This window comes from Sus scrofa, chromosome 14 (genome assembly GCF_054392235.1).
Source record: "Sus scrofa isolate SSC_HxYL_T2T_F1_AM1 chromosome 14, Sscrofa_HxYL_maternal_Yorkshire_Landrace_v2.0, whole genome shotgun sequence".
Lineage (NCBI taxonomy): Eukaryota > Metazoa > Chordata > Mammalia > Artiodactyla > Suidae > Sus > Sus scrofa.
Window position 1 is genome coordinate 79,487,549 of NC_139396.1, and position 24,284 is coordinate 79,511,832.

At 43.5% G+C, this 24,284-nt stretch overlaps 1 protein-coding gene and 1 long non-coding RNA gene across 4 annotated transcripts in view; both read right to left on the minus strand.

Annotated features, from left to right (window-relative positions):
- LOC146396806 (uncharacterized) overlaps positions 1 to 24,284 on the minus strand; it is a 769,570-nt gene that overhangs the window by 180,850 nt on the left and 564,436 nt on the right. The gene's annotated exons all lie outside the window — the stretch shown is intronic.
- The window catches only part of MAP3K21 (mitogen-activated protein kinase kinase kinase 21), a 57,130-nt gene that overhangs the window by 16,430 nt on the left and 16,416 nt on the right, over positions 1 to 24,284 (minus strand). For all 3 annotated transcript variants that reach the window (XR_014827866.1, XR_014827867.1, XM_001928214.5), the window contains exons 2-5: positions 22,144 to 22,324; positions 13,945 to 14,093; positions 12,667 to 12,842; positions 4,591 to 4,831 (exon numbers count right to left, since the gene is read on the minus strand). Coding sequence is in view for 1 of the 3 variants with exons in the window: in XM_001928214.5 (XP_001928249.2) it covers positions 4,591 to 4,831; positions 12,667 to 12,842; positions 13,945 to 14,093; positions 22,144 to 22,324 (747 nt within the window). In the remaining 2 variants the exon portion in view is untranslated. The remainder of the gene's footprint in view (positions 1 to 4,590; positions 4,832 to 12,666; positions 12,843 to 13,944; positions 14,094 to 22,143; positions 22,325 to 24,284) is intronic.

The following is a 24,284-nucleotide window of genomic DNA, read 5'->3' on the forward strand; positions in this document are numbered from 1 at the left end:
AGTAGCCACACGAACACTTCAATTTCTGTGGCATTTCATATGGGGCATATGCTCAGTGGACAGAGGTGGAGAGCATCATACAAACACATAAGTAAGGGCGCCCCAGGGCAATTTCTGCTCTGGACCCTGTGGTTTACATTTCGTGCAATGTTCACATGTCAGAAAATCTTCTTTTCAAGTATTTAAATGTGTATAAAGCATTAGTTGGTGGGCTCGAGAGAACAGGTGGGAAGCTGGAGTTGGCCCGGGGTGCAGCATCAAGCCACACCGGTCTTTTTTCCATTCCTGGAAGGAACCAAATTTCTTCGCAGGTGCTCCCTGCTTGTTCTTTTGCTTCTCCTCATATTTGGTAAATTCCCGCTTCCTTCAAGTTTCAATTTAAATGTTACTCCCTGAGGAAGCTCCTTAGACCAGGAGACATCTCCCTGCTAATCACTGTAGTCACAGTAGCAAATAATTATGGCAAAAAAATAAGCATTTACTTAAGTATCATCTTAATGATGTCATACACGGCCAGCTCTTTATGGGCGGAGCTGTCAGTTACCATCACCAGGACATCCCCTCCAAACAGGCACAGGGCTGCACCCAGGAAAAGATGTCTAGTAATAAACCTGTGCTGAATGAATGTCTTCTATGCTGCAGATAAGTAACATGAGGGCATAGATTATGTTTATTTCATCGTAACCCCTGGTCCTTGGCACATGGTTGGTCCTCAAGGGGAGGACCAACCCCTTTCATTCATTTGTTGAATGAAAAAAGTGTCCAAGATTTGGCAATGGTGCTTCAAGTTAACTGCTGAGAAACAGACAGCAGGTGAAGGGTGGTTTGGAAGACAGAGCAAATGGAAATAAAGTGCCAGAAGGGGGGCCTCGTCTGCCTGCCGTGTAAGGAAGGCAGGAAGATGTGACCGGGCAGAGCAGTTTAAGTAAAGGAAAGAATGAATGCAAGAAAGCAGTTCATCAGGACAGATGATTGACTGAACCGGGGGGAGGGGAAAGGAAAAGAAAGCAATAGTCTTATCCAGAGATAAGAAAATTTTTTTTTCTTTTTAGGGCAACACCTGCGGCATATGGAAGTTCCCAAGCTAAGGGTGGAATCGGAGCTACGGCTGCTGGTCTATATCATGACCACAGCAACACCAGATCCAAGCTATGTCTGTGACCTATACCATAGCTCACAGGCAACATCGGATCCTTAACCCACTGAGCAAGGCCAGGGATTGAACCCTCATCCTCATGGATACTATTCAGGTTCTTAATCTGCTGAGCTGCAACAGAAACTCCAGAAATCAGGACTGGAGCAATTCATTTAGACTGAAGTGCTTAAAGGTTCAACTGGGCCTGTGATTTGTCCCTTACACTGCAGAAGCACATTCTCCATGAGGTTTGTTTTTTTGGGGGGGGCGGGGGGCGGCTGTGCCGGTGGCATGTGAAGTTCCCCGTCCAGGGATCGAACCTGCACCACAGCAGCGATCATGCGGATCCTTAACCTGGTGAGCCACCATCTCCGAGTTCTGACAGCAGGAGGAGCCTCCAGTCCAGAGCAGAAGGCAGGCGTGCTCTTATGGGCCTCAGAATTAGAACACGGAACCAAGCCTCTGCATCTGGGTAGCAGATCCCGGGAACAAACGACGGGAGAAGAGACACCAGGGACCCGTCAGGGAACCATCAGGAAAGGTTGTGGGCAGGACACGTCTCAGAGACATAAGACTAGATTTTAGCAAGACGTATGATTCAGAGTGAGTATGGTCTTCCGAAAAACATCTAAATACTTTCACTTGGGGGGGGGAGGGCACTACTTAAGCATAAATAAAATAGTCTTTATTATAAACCTCCTTGTCCCTATAAAACAGGGAAAGATTAATTCTGTCTCAGTTATACATTTAGGAAAACTCAGGCTGAACTGACAGAACACTGTAAATCAATTATACTTTAATAAAAAATCGTTTTTTATTAAAAGGAAATCTTAGGCTGAATTGTTAAGGGGCCCTGGCTGATGTCCAGCTTTTCATTGGCTAGAATTCTTCTCAAGGTATTTGCCTGTGGCCGGTTATCATGTGGTCCGCAGGCTGCTGAGTACAACCTGAGCTTGTATCTTCACCTCAATATTTCTGTTTCATTCAGGACACTGATGCGACTCAGCAGTAGTCATCATTTTCAGGCTGAAAGGCAGTGTTCTCTAGAGTCCTCACAGGGCTCCCTCACCCCCACAAACACACACTCGCTCACACTCCAGCACTTGGGAAGTGGCTGAAGTTAGCACACCCCTTCTCTGGAGACACGCCGACTCCTGAAAGCTTCAAAACCTCTCTGTCCTGTTTCCTGTGTTCTAAAAACACAACTTTCATTCCAGATAAACCTAATACAGAGGGAGTGATGTCAAGGGGAAGCAATATAAAAGTATCTGCCACGATCATTCTTTCCCTTCCTACAAACTCCAAGAAATGCCAAGAATGCACAAAGTATAATTTACCAAATCGCAGATTACTCCACCTCATTTGATAAGCATTTATCTTCTCTATGTGGTAACACAGCAGGGCTGCTGGCAGAAATAATTACATTTGAGTTTTCTAGCAGCAAGTCACCATAGCTACGAAGAGCCAGAAGTTAAAAGCTCACATCAATGATTCTGAAGGGCAATATTATAATAATTTGATAATTACTCACATGCAATAACATTTTTGAAAGACCTGCAGGCATAAACGTTAAGGGCTAATTTGTAGGTGTCTCAAAGGTTTCTGAGAAATTCTTTAAGCTAGTTACACAGAGAAGAAGCCTGCAAAAGGGGTTTGGTCATTTGGTGTCCTGGAAGGAATGGGTCACCCCGCTTCAATCCACCACCTCTCAGCCATTTCTTCCTTGATGACGTACCATTAAATAGTACAAAAATCTGGTAACACAAAGAATTCTCTAATAGATGATAATATCGGAATCAGCTAACTCCCCTGACCTTAACATACACATAATTACTTTCTCTTCAGAGCAAAATTCCTGAAGGAGAAAAATAATTATTTTTATAGTTATCATTCTTTTCTTTGGCTCTGTGTATGTGTGTCCTGCTTTGGGATACTGTGCAAGACTGTGTGTGTGGGGGATGTATGTGTATGTATGTGTGTGTAAAAGTGTAAGGGTGTGTGCATATATTTGCATATGCATGTGTATGTGTGAGTGTGCTAGCATGCACTGTGTGTGTGTGTGTGTGTGTGTGTGTGTGTGTGTGTGTGTGTGTGTGTGGTTGGGGGGGTGGAGAGTTGGGTGATTCTAATGAGAAAGAGTTTCCATAGTAGTACCTCCTGTATCACCACAGTACAGCGTCCTCTTCTTGACAGGAGAGGGAACTGCCACCCTGAATTGCAGAGATGCCATTTCATTCCTTCAAAATGGATTAGGATTACAGTAGTAGATTTTTTTGGGGGGGGTTTGTTTTAACTAGAATCTTTTATGAAGTGGCACAAGGTAGATAAATGTAACACTAAAATAACCCCTCTAGTCTCTGAAAGAGAAAAATAATACAATTCGGGAATAATATAACCTTAGCAAGAACAGTGGCATATATTCAGTGCAAGGCATTTGCTAAGTCACCTTTGAGAAGCAGCACCTCAGGAATGCTGAGGTATTTTATTTAATCACTCTCCCATGAAGATGAAAGAATCGCTGGAATGATTTGTTTCTCCCAAGTTTATTTTTCCATCAGTTTCTAATTAGCTCCCCCTCCAAAGTTTCCCAAGGGAATCAATGAACATTAATTATGGTAACATGGTGACAACACAGACAGAGGAACGCTGGTATTGGGACCAGAGGAGCAAACTCACACCAAGGGCCTCCTGGAACTTTTCTGTCCTCTAGACTGGAGAGTAGAAGCCTCATCATAAAGAAAAGAGACTGTTTTAAATTATATCTGACATGAGACATCCCAGGCAGTGGTCCTTCCACTTCCACTCTGGCTAAAAGCAAACATTAGAAGAGAACGAAGAAAAGTTCCTTTTTTGTTCCCAGAGAGGTCAAAGGTAAAATGAATGAGGACCCACAGTCTGTTTTCACCTCATCAAACCACATCATCAGTAACGGGGACCATGCACACTCCTGATCGCCCCATACCAGCAATTTTCTGATCAGCTGAGGACCTGGGCAGTAACCTAGTGTCACAGTATGCAGCAAGGCTTCCAGGATTTTTACAAGACAGTTTATACATACTTTACATAAGACAAAACTGTTGTCGCTGTAATTTAATTTATAGCTCCTTGTAGAAGCCATAAACTTAGTGACGAAACAGCGACCTTCTGCTCTGGATGTTCACCACGTGGTGGAAGGCAGGTTCAGTGCAATCAGCTAAGGAGGAGTTTCTGCTTCGTTTTCAAAAGGCGTAAATCAATGACTCCATTACGAGAGAGGACACTTGGGGTAGATGTGACACACCCCTACGGGGTTTATAAGAAAACGAGTGAGGTCATCATGCTATGGCCTCAGGCTGAAGCAACAGGTGAAGATAACCACGCAGCGCTTGACAATTCCACTCCCCAGGCCTGAGGAGACGGCGACGCAGGTGGGAGGGGAGCACACAGGTCTCAGGAAGCCTGGGGACGGGACGTACCTGAAGGTAAACTGATTCGATGCCCATCTTTGAGCTTTAAGCGGCTTCTTTTGAATTTGCCCTTCCTCTTCTTGACGTTGGGCTTCTCCTGGTTCAGCTGGAAGATGAGGATGTTAAGCTCGCGCTCTAGCACGTCGATCTCCCGCTCGGCCAGCTGCTGCTCCCGCCGCCTGAGCAGCTCCTCCTGTGACTTCTGCTGCAGGGCGGCCCTCATCAGCTCCTCCTCTCGGGACCGCAGCTCCTGCACAGGGGACAGGCCGGTCACCTCGGGCTGTCACGCGCCCCTGAAGCTCCACCACCGTTCTCCCAAGACCCCCCCTCTGCAGCTGAGACAAGCTAGACCTGAAGACTCACATCAGGCCTGGCCACAGGCTCCAACAGGCTCTTCTACTGTTATCACAAAAGAGACATCGCACTTTTTTAGACCCAATTGTAACATCTCTCTCTCTTCACCTCTGGCTTCTATAACCACCTGACACATAAAACATATATCAACACACAGCAACAAAGTACCGATATGAAGGACGCATTTAAAATTAAAGCCAAAGGTGGAGTTCCCGTCATGGCTCAGTGGTTAACAAATTCAACTAGGAACCATGAGGTTGTGGGTTCCATCCCTGACCTTGCTCAGTGGGTTAAGGCTCTGGCGTTGCCGTGAGCTGTGGTGTAGGTCGCAGATGCGGTTCGGATCCTATGTTGCTGTGGTGCTGTGGCTTGGGTCACTGCTATGGCTGGGGTTTGATCCCTGGCCTGGGAACTTCTGCATGCTGTGGGTGCAGCACCCCTCTCCCCCGCCCCAAATTAAATTAAAGCCAAAGGGGAAAGCTTGCCTAATTAAAGGGTAATTCTGCTAGTCCCCAAAGACTGCAGTTCTGACTGCTTTGCTTAGGGACTTCCTTAGGGTATTTAAGAATTTGCTTAAAGAATTAAAACATCTTGGCAGAGAGATTAAAGTGAAAAACAAAGTGACTATGGCAAGAGTCAGGTGAAAGCTCATCAGAAATGAAAATGCAACATTTCTAAAACTATAACCCAATGGGAAAGATACTCAGTACACAAAGAACTTTTCAGGATCCCACAGGTAGATGGAAACTGTCACTTTATGTACAGATGTCATGAACTAGCTAATAAAATCCCTCTGTCCTAATACTTACTAAAAGGTAACTTCCTCTTGGTTTTGGTTTTAGAATTACTGAACTTGCAAGAAACAAAAAGCTATGAAGAATACTTTTATTCCTATTAGAGAAAAATTGTGCAATAGTAAAGCTGAGAATTCCAAAGTTTTTAATCTACATCCCCAATTCTGCCAAGTGTCCTGTTCTTTTTTTTTTTTTTTTTTTTTTTTTTTTTTTAAAGAGCCGAACATGCAGCATGTTCCCAGGCTATGGGTCAAATCGGAACTGCAGCTGCTAGTCTACTCGACAGCCATAGCAACTCAGGATCTGAGCCATGTCTGCAACCTACACCATATCTCATGGCAATGCCGGCTCCTTAACCACTGAGTAAGGCCAGGGATCAAACCCACATCCTCATGCAGGTTCTGATCCGTAACCCAATGAGCCCCAACGGGAGCTCCCTGAATGTCCTGTTCTTTTCCAGAGACATAAATATTCCTTTCAGTCTGAGCAACTTTCTCTCCTAGGGCACTCTGCTGCTAAATCAAGCATTCAGATAGAAAGCGAGGTGTTTGCAAACTTTTATTTGCACTGCTCCAGACAAACTTAATCTCAGAATATCCTACTGCCAAAAACTTTCTGAGAAGCCCCACCTTCTCAGGTAGAGCTCTGAGCTGTGAACTTTGAGGGCACCGCGTGAACACGTCACACTTGCGGCAGGCAGGTCGAGTTTTACAGGGGGTGAAGAGACACTGTCAGATGGAGGCCTGTGGAAGGAAGGAGAGCTGAGGCACTCAGGCTACTCATCCCTTGACTTTGTACAGATGGGCTCGAGGAGCAATCGGAGGCCATCCGTCTGGGTGGTGACCACCAAGCAAGAGAGATGCAAACACATGAAAATATCAAGAAGAGGAGGGGAGAGCTCGAAAAATAATGGTTGTCTATTCAGGTCAAACTAATTATGAACTTGAGGTAATCCTACCAAAGTGGATGGAAATTCACCTTTGAAACAGTCCTTACATTTACTTTCTTTTTTTTGTCTTTTTGTCTTTTTTTTTTTAGGGCCGCATCTTTGGCCTATGGAAGTTCCCAGGCTAAGGGTCTAATCAGGTCTGTAGCCGCCCGCCTATGCCACAGCCACAGCCATAGCAACCCCGGATCCGAGCCATGTCTGCGACCTACACCACAGCTCATGGCAACGCCAGATCCTTAACCCACTGAGCGAGGCCAGGGATCAAACCTGCATCCTCATGGTTCCTAGTCAGATTTGTTTCCACTGCGCCACGATGGGAACTCCATACCTTACATTTACTTTTTATAAACAAACTTCATACAGGAAATTGCAGTAGAAATGATTTATTTCAGAGCAATTGATATTCAAATCCCTTCTGCTAATAGGTATCAGCTGATTTTTATACAGGAGACCAGTATTTCTTCATTCATTGTGCCAGACATAAATTACTATTTATGACTTGAAAAAAGAAAGAAAAAATTAAAAATCCGGGAATCTATTATTTAACTGGAGGCTTTCTCCAACCAGTTTGTCCAAATTGAAGCTTTTACTAGAGTGTATCTGGGGACAGAAGATCATTTCCAGTCACCTCCTAATTTCTAACTCATTACTGTCTGCCCTTCTGTTAAGATATTACTTTTCAGTGGTGTTGATAACAATCCAATTAGCTTCCGTGGAATGAAATGGCATGAGGAAGAGATAAAGGCAGCAAATTCAATTAGGCTTTTTGTGTTACCTCGACAGTAATTGAATAAGAAACCGTTTTAAAATTCCTGGTCCCAAACTAAAATGTGAACCCCCTTGCAATGACTTTACAAATTAAAAAAAAAAAATTCACTTGCCTAAGACTTCATAAGAGGAAAAAAATAAAAGATCAAAGAGAAAGCAGTCAAAGTACTCTTCCTTCTGAATGAATTTTAAAACGTTCAAAAGTAAAAGAAAAAAAAACGTCTAGGGTATTAGAACCCCTTTGAAATTATGAAGGACACCAAAAATTCTTTTGGTTGCTGAGATTACTAAGCTGTACTATTTGTTTAATTGCTTGGCACAGGCCATTCTAGTAATGGAAAATCCAAATTCTTGGCAGTAGATGTTAATCATTAACAGCGGCATGCCTTCGTATAGAGATTCAAAGGCAGGTGCATGCACCCAGCACACCAAGTCAGACACACGGAGATAAGAAGCCAGGAATTTGGGGAGGAACCAGTATCTACAGAGGCCACAGTTTACTGACCAACACAGAGCCCAGCCAAGTCACTGACCGTGAATTCCACATCTGACGCCTCCTACCTTAAGCAATCAGTGAACAAGAAAGGGAGATAGAGCACGTATACTGTGCTTTTGACTCCATCAAAAAAAGATGCAATTAGAAACCTTTGAGAAAAAAAAATTGTAAAAAAATTTAATTGTAAATCAAAGGCTCACAAGATTCCATAAATGCTGTATTTCAAGGAGTACTGCTGAGCAACCATATTAAAAAGCCAAAGTAAAGATACCAATATGGATATCTCGAAAATGAATCCAAAGAACAACAAAGAAGCTACTAACGACACCTCAAATTGGAGAAAGAACAGACATCAATTCTTTTTTTTTTTTTTTGGTCTTTTTAGGGCCACACTTGTGGCATATGGAGGTTCCCAGGCTAGGGGTTGAATCAGAGCTATAGCTGCCAGCCTACACTACAGCCACAGCAATGCCAGTTCTGAGCCATGTCTGTAACCTACACCACAGCTCATGGCAATGCCAGATCCTTAACACACTGAGTGAGGCCAGGGATCGAATCCGAGTCCTCATGGATACTAGTCGGGTTTGTTAACCACTGAGCTACAATGGGAACTCCCCAGACATCCATCCTTAAAGCATGCTTTTTTGATTTTTATACCACATATAATAAGAATTAACTTACTAGAATGTATATAGATGTATAACTGAAGCACTTTGCTGTACAACAGAAATCAATACAACCTTGTAAATCAGCTATACTTCAATTTAAAAAAAAAAGCATTAGGGAGTTCTCATTATGGCTCAGCAGGTTCAGAAACCACCTAGTATCCATGAGGATGCGGGTTTGATCCCTGGCCTTGCCCAGTGGGTTAAGGATCCAGTGTTGCCGAACATTGTGGTGTAGCACTCAAATGTGGCTCTGAATCTGTCAGTGCTGTGGCTGTGGTGTAGGCCTGCAGCTGCAGCTCCAATTCAACCCCCAGTTTGGAAACTTTCATATGCTGCAGGCACAGCCGTAAAAAAAGAAAAAAGAAAAAGAAGTAAATAAAAGAGTTTAAAATAATAATAGTTGGAGTTCCCGTCGTGGCGCAGTGGTTAACGAATCCGACTAGGAACCATGAGGTTGCGGGTTCGGTCCCTGCCCTTGCTCAGTGGGGTAACGATCCGGCGTTGCCGTGAGCTGTGGTGTAGGTTGCAGACGCGGCTCGGATCCTGCGTTGCTGTGGCTCTGGCGTAGGCCGGTGGCTACAGCTCCGATTCGACCCCTAGCCTGGGAACCTCCATATGCCGCGGGAGCGGCCCAAGAAATAGCAACAACAACAACAACAAAAAGACAAAAAGACAAAAAAATAAATAAATAAATAAATAAATAAAATAATAATAGTTAGTTACTGACAGCATCGCTTCCAAATTTTAAATTCTGTGATTTCAAGTTTTATTTTTTCTCTGAATCCTCTCCCGCTCCTCAAAGCATTCATTACTTTTGCTATTAAACATCTAATTTTAGAGTTCCTGAAAACAATTTGGGGAAGTGTTAATTCTGCATTGCTGTGGCTATGGCGTAGGTCGGCAGCTGCAGCTTTGATTTGACCCCTAGCCTGGGAACTTCCATATGCTGTGGGTGCAGCCCTAAAAAGCAAGAATAAATACATAAATAAAAAGGAAAGCTGTCTAGGCTCCCACACAGCTTCCCCTGCTACCTGCCTGCACTCCTGAGCTGGGGTGGGGGTGTTGGTGAGGGGGTTGGGAGGGGGAGTCCACTGTGCCCCTGCACAGCTCCAAGACAGACCAGATTTTTGCCCCTGGAGCATTGACCTGAGAGGTCCTGCTTCTGAATTCTGAAATCCCCCCAAAACATAAGTCCTCCCTCACCTACTGGGACACTCCTCTAGCATCTGAGGACAGCCCTGCACTCTCACCTCTTCCTGTTCATTTCTTCTGTCTGTTCAGATGTCCAGGCCCTGCTCTGCCTTCCCGAATACCCACCGCCAGAAGCTCTTTCAAGTGTGGTGCCCACACTCGAAGGCCACGCTAGATGTGATGTGAACAGAGTCAAATGGGATCATTAGTGGGGCCAGGGTCTGAGGCCTTCGTCAGTTCTGAATTTTTAAACTCACACATACCGAAAAAAAATCTAAGGAAGAGGGTGAGTATAGACCTATAAGTCTACTATTTGACAAAATGACTTACGAAAAAAAAAAAAAAAAAAAAAAAAGAAAGAAGGAGTTCCTGCTGTGGCACAGCACAGCTGCAGTTCAGATTTGATCTTCTATACGCCATGGGTGCAGCCACAGGGGGAAAAAAAAGGATTTTAGCAGCTCACATATTTCTCTCTAATCTTGAAATAACTTTAACTATTTAAATTATGAAATATTTAAAATACACTACAGTTAGAGAGAATAGCAAATACCCACACACTTACCATCAATATTTAATAGATGCTAATTTTTACCACATCTGTTTCAGATCTGTTAAAACCTTTTTATATCCTTCTCCTGGATATACTTCCAGTCTTTTTATACAACTGAATAGTACTGTTTCGTGTGGTTTTATAAATTTACACAAAGTAGCTATCCTTCTGTTACTGCTCTTTCTGTCCAATATTATGTTTGAGATTCATTCAACCCAAAACCTCAGGGATACTAGTTGGGGTTGTTACTGCTGAGCCACAATGGGAATTCCCTGTGTTAGGTTCTTAATCCACTGAGACACAACAGGAACTCCACAACATTGTATTTTAGCCCAGACATGTATTGCATATACGAGAGAAACATTCAACCTATTGAACAATTACACACCTCAGACAACAAGAATAAAACTTGACTCATCAAAATGCTCAAGTACTACAAAAGTATCTTCTAAAAACTAGAAGTTCCCATTGTGGCACAGCGGAAATGAATTTGACTGGGAACCATGAGGCTGCAGGTTCAATGCCTGGCCTCACTCAGTGGGTTAAAGATCCGGTGTTTCTGTGAGCTGTGGTGTAGGTCGCAGGCACAGCTAGGATCCAGTGTTGCTGTGGCTCTGGTGTAGGCCAGTGGCGACAGCTCCGATTGGACTCCTAGCCTGGGAACCTCCATATGCTGTGGGTATGGCCCTAAAAAAGCCAAAAAAAAAAAAAATTCCAAAGCCAAACTGCAACTGGAGTACAGAACCATGCCTTGGACTTGGGGATCTTAGTGACTGCTGATGGTCAGTTGTCGCCAGTCACAGGAGCTCATGCTAAAGGTCCGTGCCTTTCCGATTAGGGGTGATTCTGCCTCACACTTTTATGTGGTAACATAAGTGGAGCTTCAGCACTTAAAATACATTGGAGTTCCCCTTGTGGCTCAGTGGTTAATGAATCCGACTAGGAACCATGGGGTTGTGGGTTCCATCTGTGGCTTTGCTCAGTGGGTTGAGGATTCTGGTGTTGCCGTGAGCTGTGGTGTAGGTTGCAGACGTGGCTCGGATCCTGCGTTGCTGTGGCTCTGGCATAGGCTGGCAGCTACAGCTCTGATTCGACCCCGAGCCTGGGAACTTCCATATGCCGCGGGAGCAGCCCAAGAAATGGCAAAAAGACACACAAAAAACAAAAACAAAAACAGTACTTAAAATACATAAACGAACCAGAGCTTCACTCATCATGTTAAAAATTTCAAAAACTACACAAGTCCCTTGTTTCTCTAAGAAAGCAATGCTGTGGAGATAAAGGAGGGGAGGGGAGAGGGGATTAGGGTTAAAAAAAAAAAAAGCTTTAAGGACATAACTGAAAACACACAGCCCTTGTTTAGATTCGGATCGGCACCAGCCAACTCTAAGAAGGCATTTTTGAGGCAAACTGTGACATTTGAGTATGAAGGAGTATATATTATCAAGGAATTAGTGTTATTTACTTATTTATTTATTTATTGTCTTTTTGTCTTTTCTAGGGCCACACCCGCAGCATATGAAGGTTCCCAGGCTAGGGGTCAAATCAGAGCTGTACTCATTGGCCTGCACCACAGCCACAGCAATGCTGCCGACCTACACCACAATTCACGGCAACGCTGGATCCTTGACCCACTGAGTGGGGCCAGGGATCGAACCCGCAACCTCATGGTTCCTAGTCGAATTCGTTAAACACTGAGCATGATGGGAACTCCTAGTGTTATTTTTTTAAAGATAATGATGGCAAGAAAGATATTTTTAAAATTCTTTTCAGTTAGTGATGCATATTGAAACATTTAAAAGAAAAATAACAGGAGGCTAGGTTTTAACTTAAAATACTGACCCAGTTAAAAAAATGATAATGGGAAAAAGAAATGAATAAAATGACAAAACACCAACAATTATTGAAGCTGGTTAATGCATACAAAAGGTTTAGTGTCCCATTCTCTCCCTTTAAAAAAAATTTTTTTTTACATTTGAAAAGTCCTCCAATTAAAAGGGTGTTTCTTTGCCAATTACACATTTTGAGTACCATTCTGTTTTGTTTTTAGGGTTTTTTTTGGCCACAACCATAGCACGTGGAAGTTCCTCAGCCAGGGACTGAACCCATGCCACAGCAGCAACCAAGACACTGTAGCGACAACATTGGATCCTTAACCCACCGAGCTACAGGGAACTCCGTTCTGTTTGAACTAGAAAGAAACCATAAGTACTGACGTCTGAAAATATTTTTTAAGATTGCAAACAGTGGTTCTTGACTCACATCTTCCATAATTTTCCATAACTGCATATTGTGCAATTAATTCACATGCTCACCTTCTCCTTTGTTCTCAACTCATCAAACATCTGTTGAATTTCCAGCTTCCAGTCATCTTGCATGGAATGAAAAGATTCTTGAGGCATTTCAGTCTTAACCGCCCTTTCGATAGCAGTCAACTGTTCAAGGATTGAGGCAAATGATGGCCGTACATGAGGGTCCTGCTGCCAGCAGTCTAAAAAGAACAAGAACCACAGTAACTTCCTTTCTCAGCACAGGTCATTATCAGCCCATATCGACAGTGTCTGCTGAAGGTTTAAAAAAATCAACTTTCAAAAATGATTTTGAAAATTCTCTTTTACACTGTGTCCATGTCAGTAGCCTGTATAATAATGACTGTTATGTAAGGTTCTGTGGCCTGTATTATTTGACATTAATGTGTGGACATGTGCTTTTCCTTCCTTCGCACGAACTCTGTTTCCCCAAAGCTGGCCTGGCCAGATGACTTACAGAGTTCTATTACTCAACCCAAGAAAACCCAAGTCTCTAAGATGTTATAATCACAAGAGAGACTCTACTCTTGTAGAACAGTCTAAATACGTCAGGGAACCTACTGCTTACGAAAAGAGTTAATTCTTAAAAGAGAAAGATCAAAAGAGATAAGATCGTGGCCAAACACACTAATTAAGACGGTGAAACCTCATCAGGTAGAATGAACAAAAGCACAAATGGAGCCGATTCAATGCTGTTGTTGAATTCCACTAGTGTACTGATGAAAAGTTTATTTTGTGTGAATGACAAAACATTAAACTGAATCTATTTTTTTAAACTGAATCTTTTTTTTTGTTTAAAGATTAAACTGAATTAAACTGTATTCAGTTTAATCTGTTAAACTGAATCTTTTTTATTACGGAGGTTCCCAGGCTAGGGGTCTAACCAGAGCTGTAGCCACCGGTCTACCCCAGAACCACAGCAACTCAGGATCCAAGCCTCATCTTCGATCTACACCACAGCTCCTGGCAATGCCAGATCCTTAATCCACTGAGCAAGGCCAGGGATTGAACCCGAAACCTCATGGCTCCTAGTCAGATTCCTTAACCACTGAGCCATGACGGGAACTCCAAACTGAATCTTTTTAAAGTGACTTAGTTCATCAAAACTTTGCCTGGCATCTTAGATCAAAGACATGGTTTCTAGTTCTTAAACGAGTATAATTATTTAAAGTTGTCTGAAAATCAGAATCACAGAAATTACCCCTTTGATTAAAGAAATATAGGTGTTCTAATGAGTGATTCCCCTCACCCCCACAGACGCACAAAACAGAGATGCCCAAATACCTTTCATGAGCTTGGCAAAGGGCTCAGGGCAGGTGGATGGAATGGGCAGAGTGAGCTTGTTGACTGCGACCCCATAGGCCACAGCGAGGCCATCAATTCCACGATAGGGGACCTCGCCCGTGAGCAGTTCCCACAGCAGCACCCCATAGCTGGAAGGCAAAGTTTTCAGAAAGTGAGATGGGCTCTTTTCCTTATGACACCATCGGTGGAAGAAACATATCAGCACCTTCCTCCAGCTCCCAGTAAGAATCTCCTCTCCCAGCAAAGCCCACATGGGGGCCCCTTATTCCAGAGTGTGGGCGTAGGCTCCTCTGTTAACACTGCAAACACTTGCAAACGCACTCCTTCCCAGGAATCAGCGACACGTCCACTAAAGCAACTAAAACTACTTAAGGAATAGGAACTCTTGGGAGCAGCATCCAGACCAGCCACAGTCACAGCACTGTGGCTGCTCTGGCGTTTATCCTTCCATCTCATTCTTCCCACACCTGGTTGAAACCTCTTACAGGTCGGTCACCAGGACACCACAGAGTCTAGCCCCACACTGCAACCACAGGGCTGGAATTAGATCACGCTATTTTAAAATTGTTTTTTGAAGTTCTTTCTCTTTCTGCCTCTTTCCTTCTATGTTCCGAAATGTGTGACTTGTGTTTCCACGCAGTGACCAGTGGTAATGGACAAAGATGTGGTGTGGTAGCCCCTGTCCTGCTGGGGGAACGTAAGGCCTCTTTTCTATAATGAAGGAAGGTGAAGTGAAATGAGGAGAAAAAAAAAAACAAAACAGAAGTGCAGCTGCCAATCTCTGCAAAGAATCAGCAGGTGTGACACAGGTTCATGGCCACTTCCATTCAAGGGCAAGTGCAATTACACACAAGAATGAGAAAACACAGTAGAAGGATTGCCACTGAGGCTGGAGGACCACATTTTACTACACACCCATACCACAGATGCTCAAGTACCAAGTTCAAGGCAGTACAGAGGAGCAGAGAAATAGGCCGTGTACATGATATAAATTTATTCTCTTCTACAAAACCAGTCAGAACCTTAGTATCCTTTCATCTTCCAAACATAGAGGGCATTCAAATATCTTTTGTCCATACACAAAACATCAGGTACTCCTAACACTCACTTGACTTTAAAACATCTACACATATAAGGAACAGTCATACTTGCTTTATTTTTAAATTCTATTAACATAACTAGTATGGTCCCATTTACTTTCCTAATCTTTTAAAACTTCATTAGCTTTAAGTTTAAGAAAAAAGTCTGAAATCTAAAGAAGTAACTTAAGTCTCATTTCTTCTTTCTGCTGCTTATACACAATATTTGAGCATAGTTTTATTATTTTTTTAAATTTTTTGTCTTTTTAGTGTCGCACCCATGGCATATGGAGGTTCCCAGGCTAGGGGTCGAATCGGAGCTGTGGCTGCCAGCCTACGCCACAGCCACAGCAACGCCAGATCTGAGCTGCCTCTGTGACCTACACCACAGCTCAAGGCAACGCCAGATCCTTAACCAACTGAGCAAGGTCAGGGATCGAACCTGCATCCTCAGGGTTACTAGTCAGGTTTGTTAACCACTGAGCCATGATGGGAACTCCGAGCATGCTTCTAAAGACAGCAGACAGAAGGCAGCAAAATATGCCTAAAAAAAGGCAAAACAGCTCAGAATAACACCCCCCAAATCATTGAAGTGTGCTCTGGAATTGATTTCTGGGTCTCATTTGATCATCTCCTCATCTAGGAGATGTGTGTGTTGGGGTGGAGGGGGGTCACAGCATCACAAGCACTGCAAGCCCTCTGTGAAGGAGACCTGGCCTGTACAGAGGCCCAGCCTGGACCTGGTCACTTCATTTACAGACCTCTGCACGGTGCCCACTGCACTCTGGACTACAAACTGAAAATGTGAAGAAAAGGAAGGCAGAAACAACAGAACGTTCCCATGCAAAGGGGCCCAGGGGTCCTCTAGCTGATGTTCCAATGGCCTCCAAGCAGAGCCCTTTCAGTCCTGAGGCCCCTAAGTCTGGGACTCCTTCTCCAGCAGGAGGAGTGAGAGGCCCCATTGAAAGACAACTGTATTTGGAGGCGGCAGACCTTGGGTGGGGCTCTGGGGCTTGGAAGCTAGGCCTCCACTCAGACGGCCTTTAAGCTATAACAAATCTATAAATATCAGTAGTATCTGCTCTGCCATCGCAAAGCATTGTTTTACATATTTTTTAAGAAGTATAAATACTGTAGTATTTATACTATACTGTAAATTATGTACTGCTATAATTGTTAGCAATTAAGCTAAAACTAGCATTTTTCAAAGGCTATCTGCCTAGTTTCTTGAAAATTATCTACATTATGATGCATTGGCAGAGACACATTCTTAATTTCAAGAATAAGTAAATTTAACTCAGAGATCAATCCACAAAAGTCACCTCAGTGCAAGGCCGGCCTAAATTCTTAGAATAACTGAAAACTGTCTAAACTCAAAGACCCTGCTGTTCCCATTAGCAAATTACAAAGTTAAAACAAACAGGAACAAAGTAACTTTGCCTCTTGGAAGTTTCAGAGAACGAATAATTCAAATAGGCTATTATTCCAGAGTGAAGTATTCTGGTAAAAAGCGAGGTACGGAAAAACAAAAACAAAAAAAACCTCTTTCGATGGGACAATTTCTAAAGTGTAAAGCATGGTTTTCTGCTCTCTGCATCTGGGTGGGATATAGTATAAAAACCCTCTCATGTGAACCCAAGTAGCCTCATGGTTCAGGGCTGTGGTAGCTGGAACACAGCTCGTCTGCCGGGGACCAGAGTCGGCTCCTCATGGGTTTTACAACCCTGAGGAAATGTCCTAACCTCTCAGCACCTCGGGTACCTGCTCTGTGAAACTGGGATGATCACAGGAGATGCTGTGAGGGTCTAATGATGACACCTGTCAAAGTGAGACCCTGTTGCAGAATAACTAGTGAGGAGGGTGGAGGGGGGGAGACGGTGATGCACCAAATACGTGAGCACATATACCAGCTCACAGCACCACAGACGAGAGCAAGCTTTCTTGAATGAAGTTATTTTTACGGGAATATTATCAAAGGAGAGTCTAAAGCCAAGGTCTGTGCAGCTCAGAGGCATGGCCCTCCCTGCCCACAGGCCTAGGGTCCCGGTGGGCTGTGTTACATGCGTGCATTCTGCACGTGCCTACTCTGGAGGTCGCTAGTTCCAGTTCTTCTCACAGCCTTCTGGTGCTTGCTTTTGCACCTGTCACCTCCTTTGTTTTCAGTTGCCATTTTTTTTAAACCAGCTTAGCATCCCTCTCCCCTCTTCTGAGGAAGGGCTTCTACTGAAAATCAGACAAGTGAGCTTGTAAAAGTGAGACATGGAGATGAGCAGTTTTTTTTTTTTTTTTTGTCTTTTTTGCTATTTCTTGGGCCTGTCCCACAGCATATGGAGGTTCCCAGGCTAGGGGTTGAATTGAAGCTGTAGCCATCGGCCTACGCCAGAGCCACAGCAACGCGGGATCCAAGCCGCGTCTGCAACCTACACCACAGCTCATGGCAATGCCGGATCCTTAAGCCACTGAGCAAGGCCAGGGATTGAACCTACAACCTCATGGTTCCTAGTCGGATTCGTTAACCACTGAGCTACGACGGGAACTCCCTAGATGAGCAGATTTTGAGAGAAGACCTCTCCATGAACATCTGGACTTCAAGACCCATGTTCTGGCTGGTTTTAGAAACCTTCTTTCCCTTACTTCGTTTTGTCTGTTTTTCTTTTCAGGGCCGCACCTGCAGCATAGGAAAGTTTCCAGGCTATCACTTGTGACGGAACATGATGGAGGATGGTGTGGGGGGAGAACTGTATACGTATATATGACTGGGTCATTTTGCTGTACAGTAGGAACTGGCGGAACACAGTAAATCAACTATAATGGAAAAAACTAAAATCATAAAAGAAAAAAGAAAAAACAAACAACAACAACAAAAACCAAGAATAGAATGACATGATAAATGAAGAGCCAAAGAAAGAAAAAAAAAAAAAAGAAAGCTTCCAGGCTAGGGGTTGAATCAGAGCTGCAGCTGCTGGCCTATACCACAGCCACAGCAACTCGGGATCCAAGCCACATCTGCAGCCTACACCACAGCTCACAGCAACAGTGATCCTTAACCCACTGAGCGAGGCCAGGGATCAAACCTGCATCCTCATGGATACTACTTGGGTTTGTTACTGCTGAGCCACAACGGGAACTCCCTTCTGCTTACTTCTTGATTCTCTTTGATGTTTATAGTAGATGAGGTTGCTATGAAGCATTTATAAAGATTGTCCAGCATTTGTATAGTTTATAATTACATATTTGATTAAAATGGACATAAATAACAAAATAGTTAGTCTTAAATAATTACTCTGAATGTAAAATTGATTTATGATATATTTTACTAGTTTTCAGAGTACTGAAGTATAATTTCTTAAAATAATCACATATTTCCCTGAAGTATTTTGGCACTGTATGGTCAGGAAATTATTGTGATTAAGTCAAGGGAAACACCCCTAATGTTTTATAAAGACACATGTGCACAGGCTTCACCAGGAGAGTCTCAGTCATTAAATAAGGGGTAAGGTGCATGCTTTTGAGTTTTTCAAAATGGCCCTAAAACATTATAAAACCACGGCACAGGTGATAAATTTCTTAGAAGTTCTAAGTGTAACAATTAAGTGATATTTTAAATGCCAAGGATAAGCTTCACATATAAAGGAATTTCTTGGAACTTATATTAACGGAGGCTCTGCCACCAGATGTGTGAGTCAGAGAGAGCTGCTGCTGTGCATCCACTAATTTGATTAAAGGAAGATAACAACCTTCGTCCGTCACGAATGTGGGAGTCAGAGGGATCTGGGTTCAAAGGGCAGTTATGTCACTTATCAGATATGGCCTCTTCGCAAGTGGCATTTCCTCTCTGAACCCTAGTTTTTTCTTATGTTAAGAAAATAAAAACTAGAATTTTAACCACAGTAAGACACGCTTTCACAATGACTAGGATGGCTCAGATAAAAACAAGTGTTGGCGAGGATGCGGGGAAATCAGAAGCCTGTGTTTATACGCTGCTGGTGGGAATGTGAATGGGTGGAAGACAGTCTGGCAGTTCCTCAAATGATTAACCATCGAATTACCGTGTGGCCCAGCAATTGCACTCCTGGGTGGACACCCAAGAGAGCTGAAGACTTAGAGCCTCACAGTAACTTTTTCATAAATGTTCACAGCAGCATTATCCAGGGTTAGCCAAAAAGTGGAAACAACCCAAATGCCATCAACTGATAAACAGATAAATAAAATGTGGTGTTATTCAACCAATAGAATATTATTCAACAATAAATAAGAATGAAATTCTGACACATTCTATGATATGAACATAGAAAACATGCTACTTGGAAAACACTAGCCACAGAGGACTAAGTATGATGTGACATCACTTATGTGAAATGTCCAGAATAAGTAAATCTAAAGATATAAAATGTAGATTAGCGACTGCCTTGGGTTGGGAGGGATGGAGTGTTGGGGGGTGATGGCTAGGGTTCTTTTTAGGATTATGAAAATGTTCTAAATTGACCATGGTGATGAATGTACACAGGTCTATTTTTTTACATATATAATGACTTTTACTTTTTTCCATTATAGCTGGTTTACAGTGTTCTGCCAATTTTCTCTTGTGCAGCTTAGTGACCCAGTGACACATACATGTACAGATTCTTTTTTCTCATATCATCAGGCTCCATCATAAGTGACTAGACATAGTTCCCAGGGCTACACAGCAGGATCTCACTGCTTATCCATTCCAAAGGCAATAGTTTGCATCTGTTAACCCCAGGCTCCCCACCCATCCCACTCCCTCCCCCTTAGCAACCACAAGTCTCTTCTCCAAGTCATGATTTTCTTTTCTGTGGAAAGGTTCATTTGTGCCATATATTAGATTCCAGATATAAGTGATATCACATGGTATTTGTCTTTCTCTTTCTGACTTACTTCACTCAGTATAAGAGTCTCTAGTTCCATCCATGTTGCTGCAAATGGCATTATCTTGTTCTTTTTTATGGCTGAGTAGTATTCCAATGTATATAGTCTCTAGTTCCATCCATGTTGCTGCAAATGGCATTATCTTGTTCTTTTTTATGGCTGAGTAGTATTCCAATGTATATACATACCACATCTTCCTAATCCAATCATCTGTCAATGGACATTTGGGACGTTTCCATGTCTTGGCTATTGCGAATAGTGCTGCAACGAACATGCGGGTGCATGTGTCTTTTTCAAGGAAAGTCGCAGGTCTATTAATATGCTGAAAGCCAATGAACTGTATGGTTTAAAGGGGTGACCTGTATGATGTGTGAATTATATCTCAATAAAGCTGTTAAAAAAACAGCAAGGGAAAAAACCTGGAATTTTGTACTAGTCACACAGCTTTTTATGAGCATTAAATAAAGGCAAGTAAGCCCCTGGTGCATCGTAACTACAACAGAGTGACTTTTCTCTGCTCTCCTCTTTGGACAGTGTCTTCACCCGCTACGAAGACATGGCTGAATGGAAAATTCACGTAAAGCAGGGATTCTGTTTCACCTCTCCATCCTCAAGCCAGAAGCTTTAATCTTTAGATGATGCAAACTGTAAAATGAAGGAGCTGATCTAAATTTTTTTTCTCAAACTCTTTCCATGCTCATATTCTGTCTGGGGGTCATGAGGAACCAAAATTTTGCTTAAAGTGAAATTTACAGTTATTCACTGGCAGGTCTTACAAAATGGCGAGGCCAGGGATCGAACCCGCAACCTCATGGTTCCTAGTCGGATTCATTTCCGCTGCACCATGACAAGAACTGCACAAAATGACATTACTGTGAACCTGAATTATAACCAGGTTTAGTCAAACCTCAGATTTAACAAGATTCTCCTATCAAATGGAAGTCATATGACAATAAAAATCTCAAGTTACCCATTCCATTGTGTTTAAAACTATCCTTTTTTTTTTTTTTTCCTTTTTTCTTTTTAGGGCTGCTCCTGTGGCATATGGAAGTTCCCAGGCTAGGGGCTGAATCAGAGCTGCAGCTGTCAGCCTACACCACAGCCACAGCAATGCAGGATTCCAGCCATATCTTCGACCTACACTGCAACTTGCAGCAACACTAGATCCTTAACCCACTGAGGGAGGCAAGGGATCGAACCCACAACACTATGGATACTAGTCGGGTTCTTAACCCACTGAGCCACAACAGGAACTGGGATCACAACTACCTTGATCAAAGCCATAAAGCCTCTCCCAAAAGGTCCATACAGATCTTCCTCAATTGACAATGGGGTTACATCTGTATAAATCCATTGTTAAGTTAGAAACATCTTAAGCTGAAAATGCATTTAATACTCCTAACCTCCCAAAGCTTAGCTCAGCCTTGCTTAAAAGTGCCCCGAACACTCACATTAGCCTGTGGATGGGTAAAATCACCTAACACAAAGTCTATGGTATAATAAAGTGTTGGCCAGCTCCTATAGGTGATCGCATACTGTACCCAAAGAGAAAAACAGAGTGGCTGTCGGGTCCACAATGGTCGTAAGTGTGTGGGCTGTTTTCCCTGGTGATCCCAAGGCTGATAGGGAGCTGCAGCCACTGCCTCTGCCCAGCCTCACGAGAGAGGGTCGGACCACAAATCAAACAGCCTGGGGAAGATCAAAACGCCAAGTCCCAAGTATGGTTTCTACAGAAGGCATATGGCTTTTGCATCATTGTCCAGTCAAAAAACTGTTAAGGTAAACCATCCCCAATGGGGACCATCTGCACTACTCTTTATGCCCAGAGTTACTGAATACTTTGGGACTCCTTTAAAGGAAGCATTGACGGAGTCCCCGTTGTGGTGCAGCAGAAATGAATCCTACTAGTATCCATGAGAATATGGGTTTGATCCCTGGCCTCACTCAGTGGGTGGGGGATCCGATTTTGCTGTAAGCTGTGGAGTAGGTCACAGACATGGCTCAGATTCCGAGTTGCTGTGGCTGTGGCGTAGGCCAGCAGCTGCAGCTCTGATTTGACCCCTAGCCTGGGAACTTCCATATGCCTCAAGTGTGACTCTAAAAAGTAAAATAAATAAATGAATGAATAAATAAATAAGTATAAAATAAATACATAAAGGAAGCACAGCAACCAGTTTCTGCAGAAGCAACATGCATGGTGCCCCCTCACCTCCAGATGTCGCTTCCCTTGGAAAACAAAGAAGATTTGATGACTTCCGGGGCCATCCAGGCATACGTGCCCGCCGCGCTCATTCTGGTGGTCCGGTGCCATTCTCTCGCTAAGCCAAAGTCTGTGATCTTCAACGTTTTATTGCAGAAGTCATCATGCTCGATCTTCTCCAGCAGCAAAACTAAAGAAAAATCAAAGGTGGACAATTTTAGATTTTTTTTTTTGGATACAATTTTTCTTTGGCATTTAAAATACAACCTGCCCTGCCGTTGGCAGAGAACTGAGAAGGAACCTGAATTTTACCATTGATCTGACATGCTTTTCATAACAACCTTTGGTGGCTCATTTGGGCCTGAAGTTACAAGCTTAAAAAAAAAAAAAATCCCACAGACATAATACGGCTTAGCACTCTTTATGAAGGTTTCTCTTTATGAGAAAGTAAATGATTTCCAGGGGCATGAAACGTTTACTAAGATATCAGAGGTAGAATCAGAAGCCTGTAAAAGTTTACCCTGTAGGAAAAAATATTGTTTTCTTTTAAGAAACTAGATCTTCATCTAAATGCAGAGTCTCTTCTACAGAATATATTAGAGAATATTGCGAATGTATGGCATATGACCATAAATCATTATTATCAAACATTATCTTAAATTAGCAAAGTGTTTGTACATATTTTAACTCATACAGATATTTTATGGGATATGATTGCTTTATGGAAGATCAAAAACCAGCGAACAGTAGAAACTTCAGAGAAACATTATCCAGATGCTGGAATTCACCCAATCCCACCCCCAACAACTACAGGATGGACAAGAGGGGCTTTGGGGAGGCAGCTCAGGCCAGGGCTGCCCCAGCTCTCAGGCAGCAGGTGCTAAAACAACCGCGCTTCCCCTGGGGGCACCCACCCACCTGCCCTTCCCAGCACCCTGGGTTCCGCTCTCCCCTGGTTGATTTCCTTGCCTGCAACCATGCACAAGCATTCCCTTGGTTTTCCATGAAGTCCCACGTGCTAGGAGGGAATGGTTTAAACCTACTGCTTTTTCTAACTTATCTCATCACTCACTCCTTCCTTAAAACCCCGCCTTCCAGGAGTTCCCGTCCTGGCGCAGTGGTTAACGAATCGGACTAGGAACCATGAGGTCTCGGGTTCAGTCCCTGCCCTTGCTCAGTGGGTTAACGATCTGGCGTTGCTGTGAGCTGGGGTGTAGGTCGCAGACGCGGCTTGGATCCTGCGTTGCTGTGGCTCTGGCGTAGGACAGTGGCTACAGCTCTGATTCAACCCCTAGCCTGGGAACCTCCATATGCCACGGGAACGGCCCAAAGAAATAGCAAAAAGACAAAAAAAAAAAAAAAAAAAAAAAAAAACCCCGCCTTCCAACCTACAGTCCAGTTGTTCCTCTTCAATGCCCTGCACCATCTTTATCATCGTTCTCACTGGACAGGAGGCGACCCCTCACTCCCCTCTCTAACCCACCACCACGCATAGCAGATCCCTCTTCCTAAGCCATGCAACCTTCCCTTCCCTTTTAAGGCTGTCATGAACAAACATTGACAATGACAAGGGTGAATCTCAAAACCATTACGCAGGTTACATACTACAATTCCCTAGGACATCTGAAAGAAGAGGGACGGAAGTCAGATCAGCGGGTTGCCAGAGGCTGGAGAAAGGTCTGACTGCAGCTATACAACAGAACTTTTTCAGTGATGCAAGCTCTCTTTCTTGATGGTGGTGGTGATGGTGGTGGTAATAGGATTATATACATTTGTCAAAACTCATCAAACTGAACACCTTCAGAGGGCGAGGTTAACTGTATGGAAATTATACCTTAATCCATCTGCACTGAAAACATTCCACGGTGCCCCATAACTCAGAGATAATGTCCACACTCCTAAACCTGGGCCATCAGAGCCTGAGATTTGCACAGCAACCCACACCTCCAACTCTGCCTCACTCCTCTGTGGGTGAGCCTCCTCTGCTTCAGCCAAGCTGCCTTTGCCTCTGGCCCAAACTGCTCAGTGACACATCCACCTTCCAAATACCCCCCAGCATAGGATGTGCTCCCTCCCCCACACTCACGTGAGCTTGTGTTTCCACGACAGCGCTACACAGCATCAGGTACCCATACTGTTTTCACCTGTCT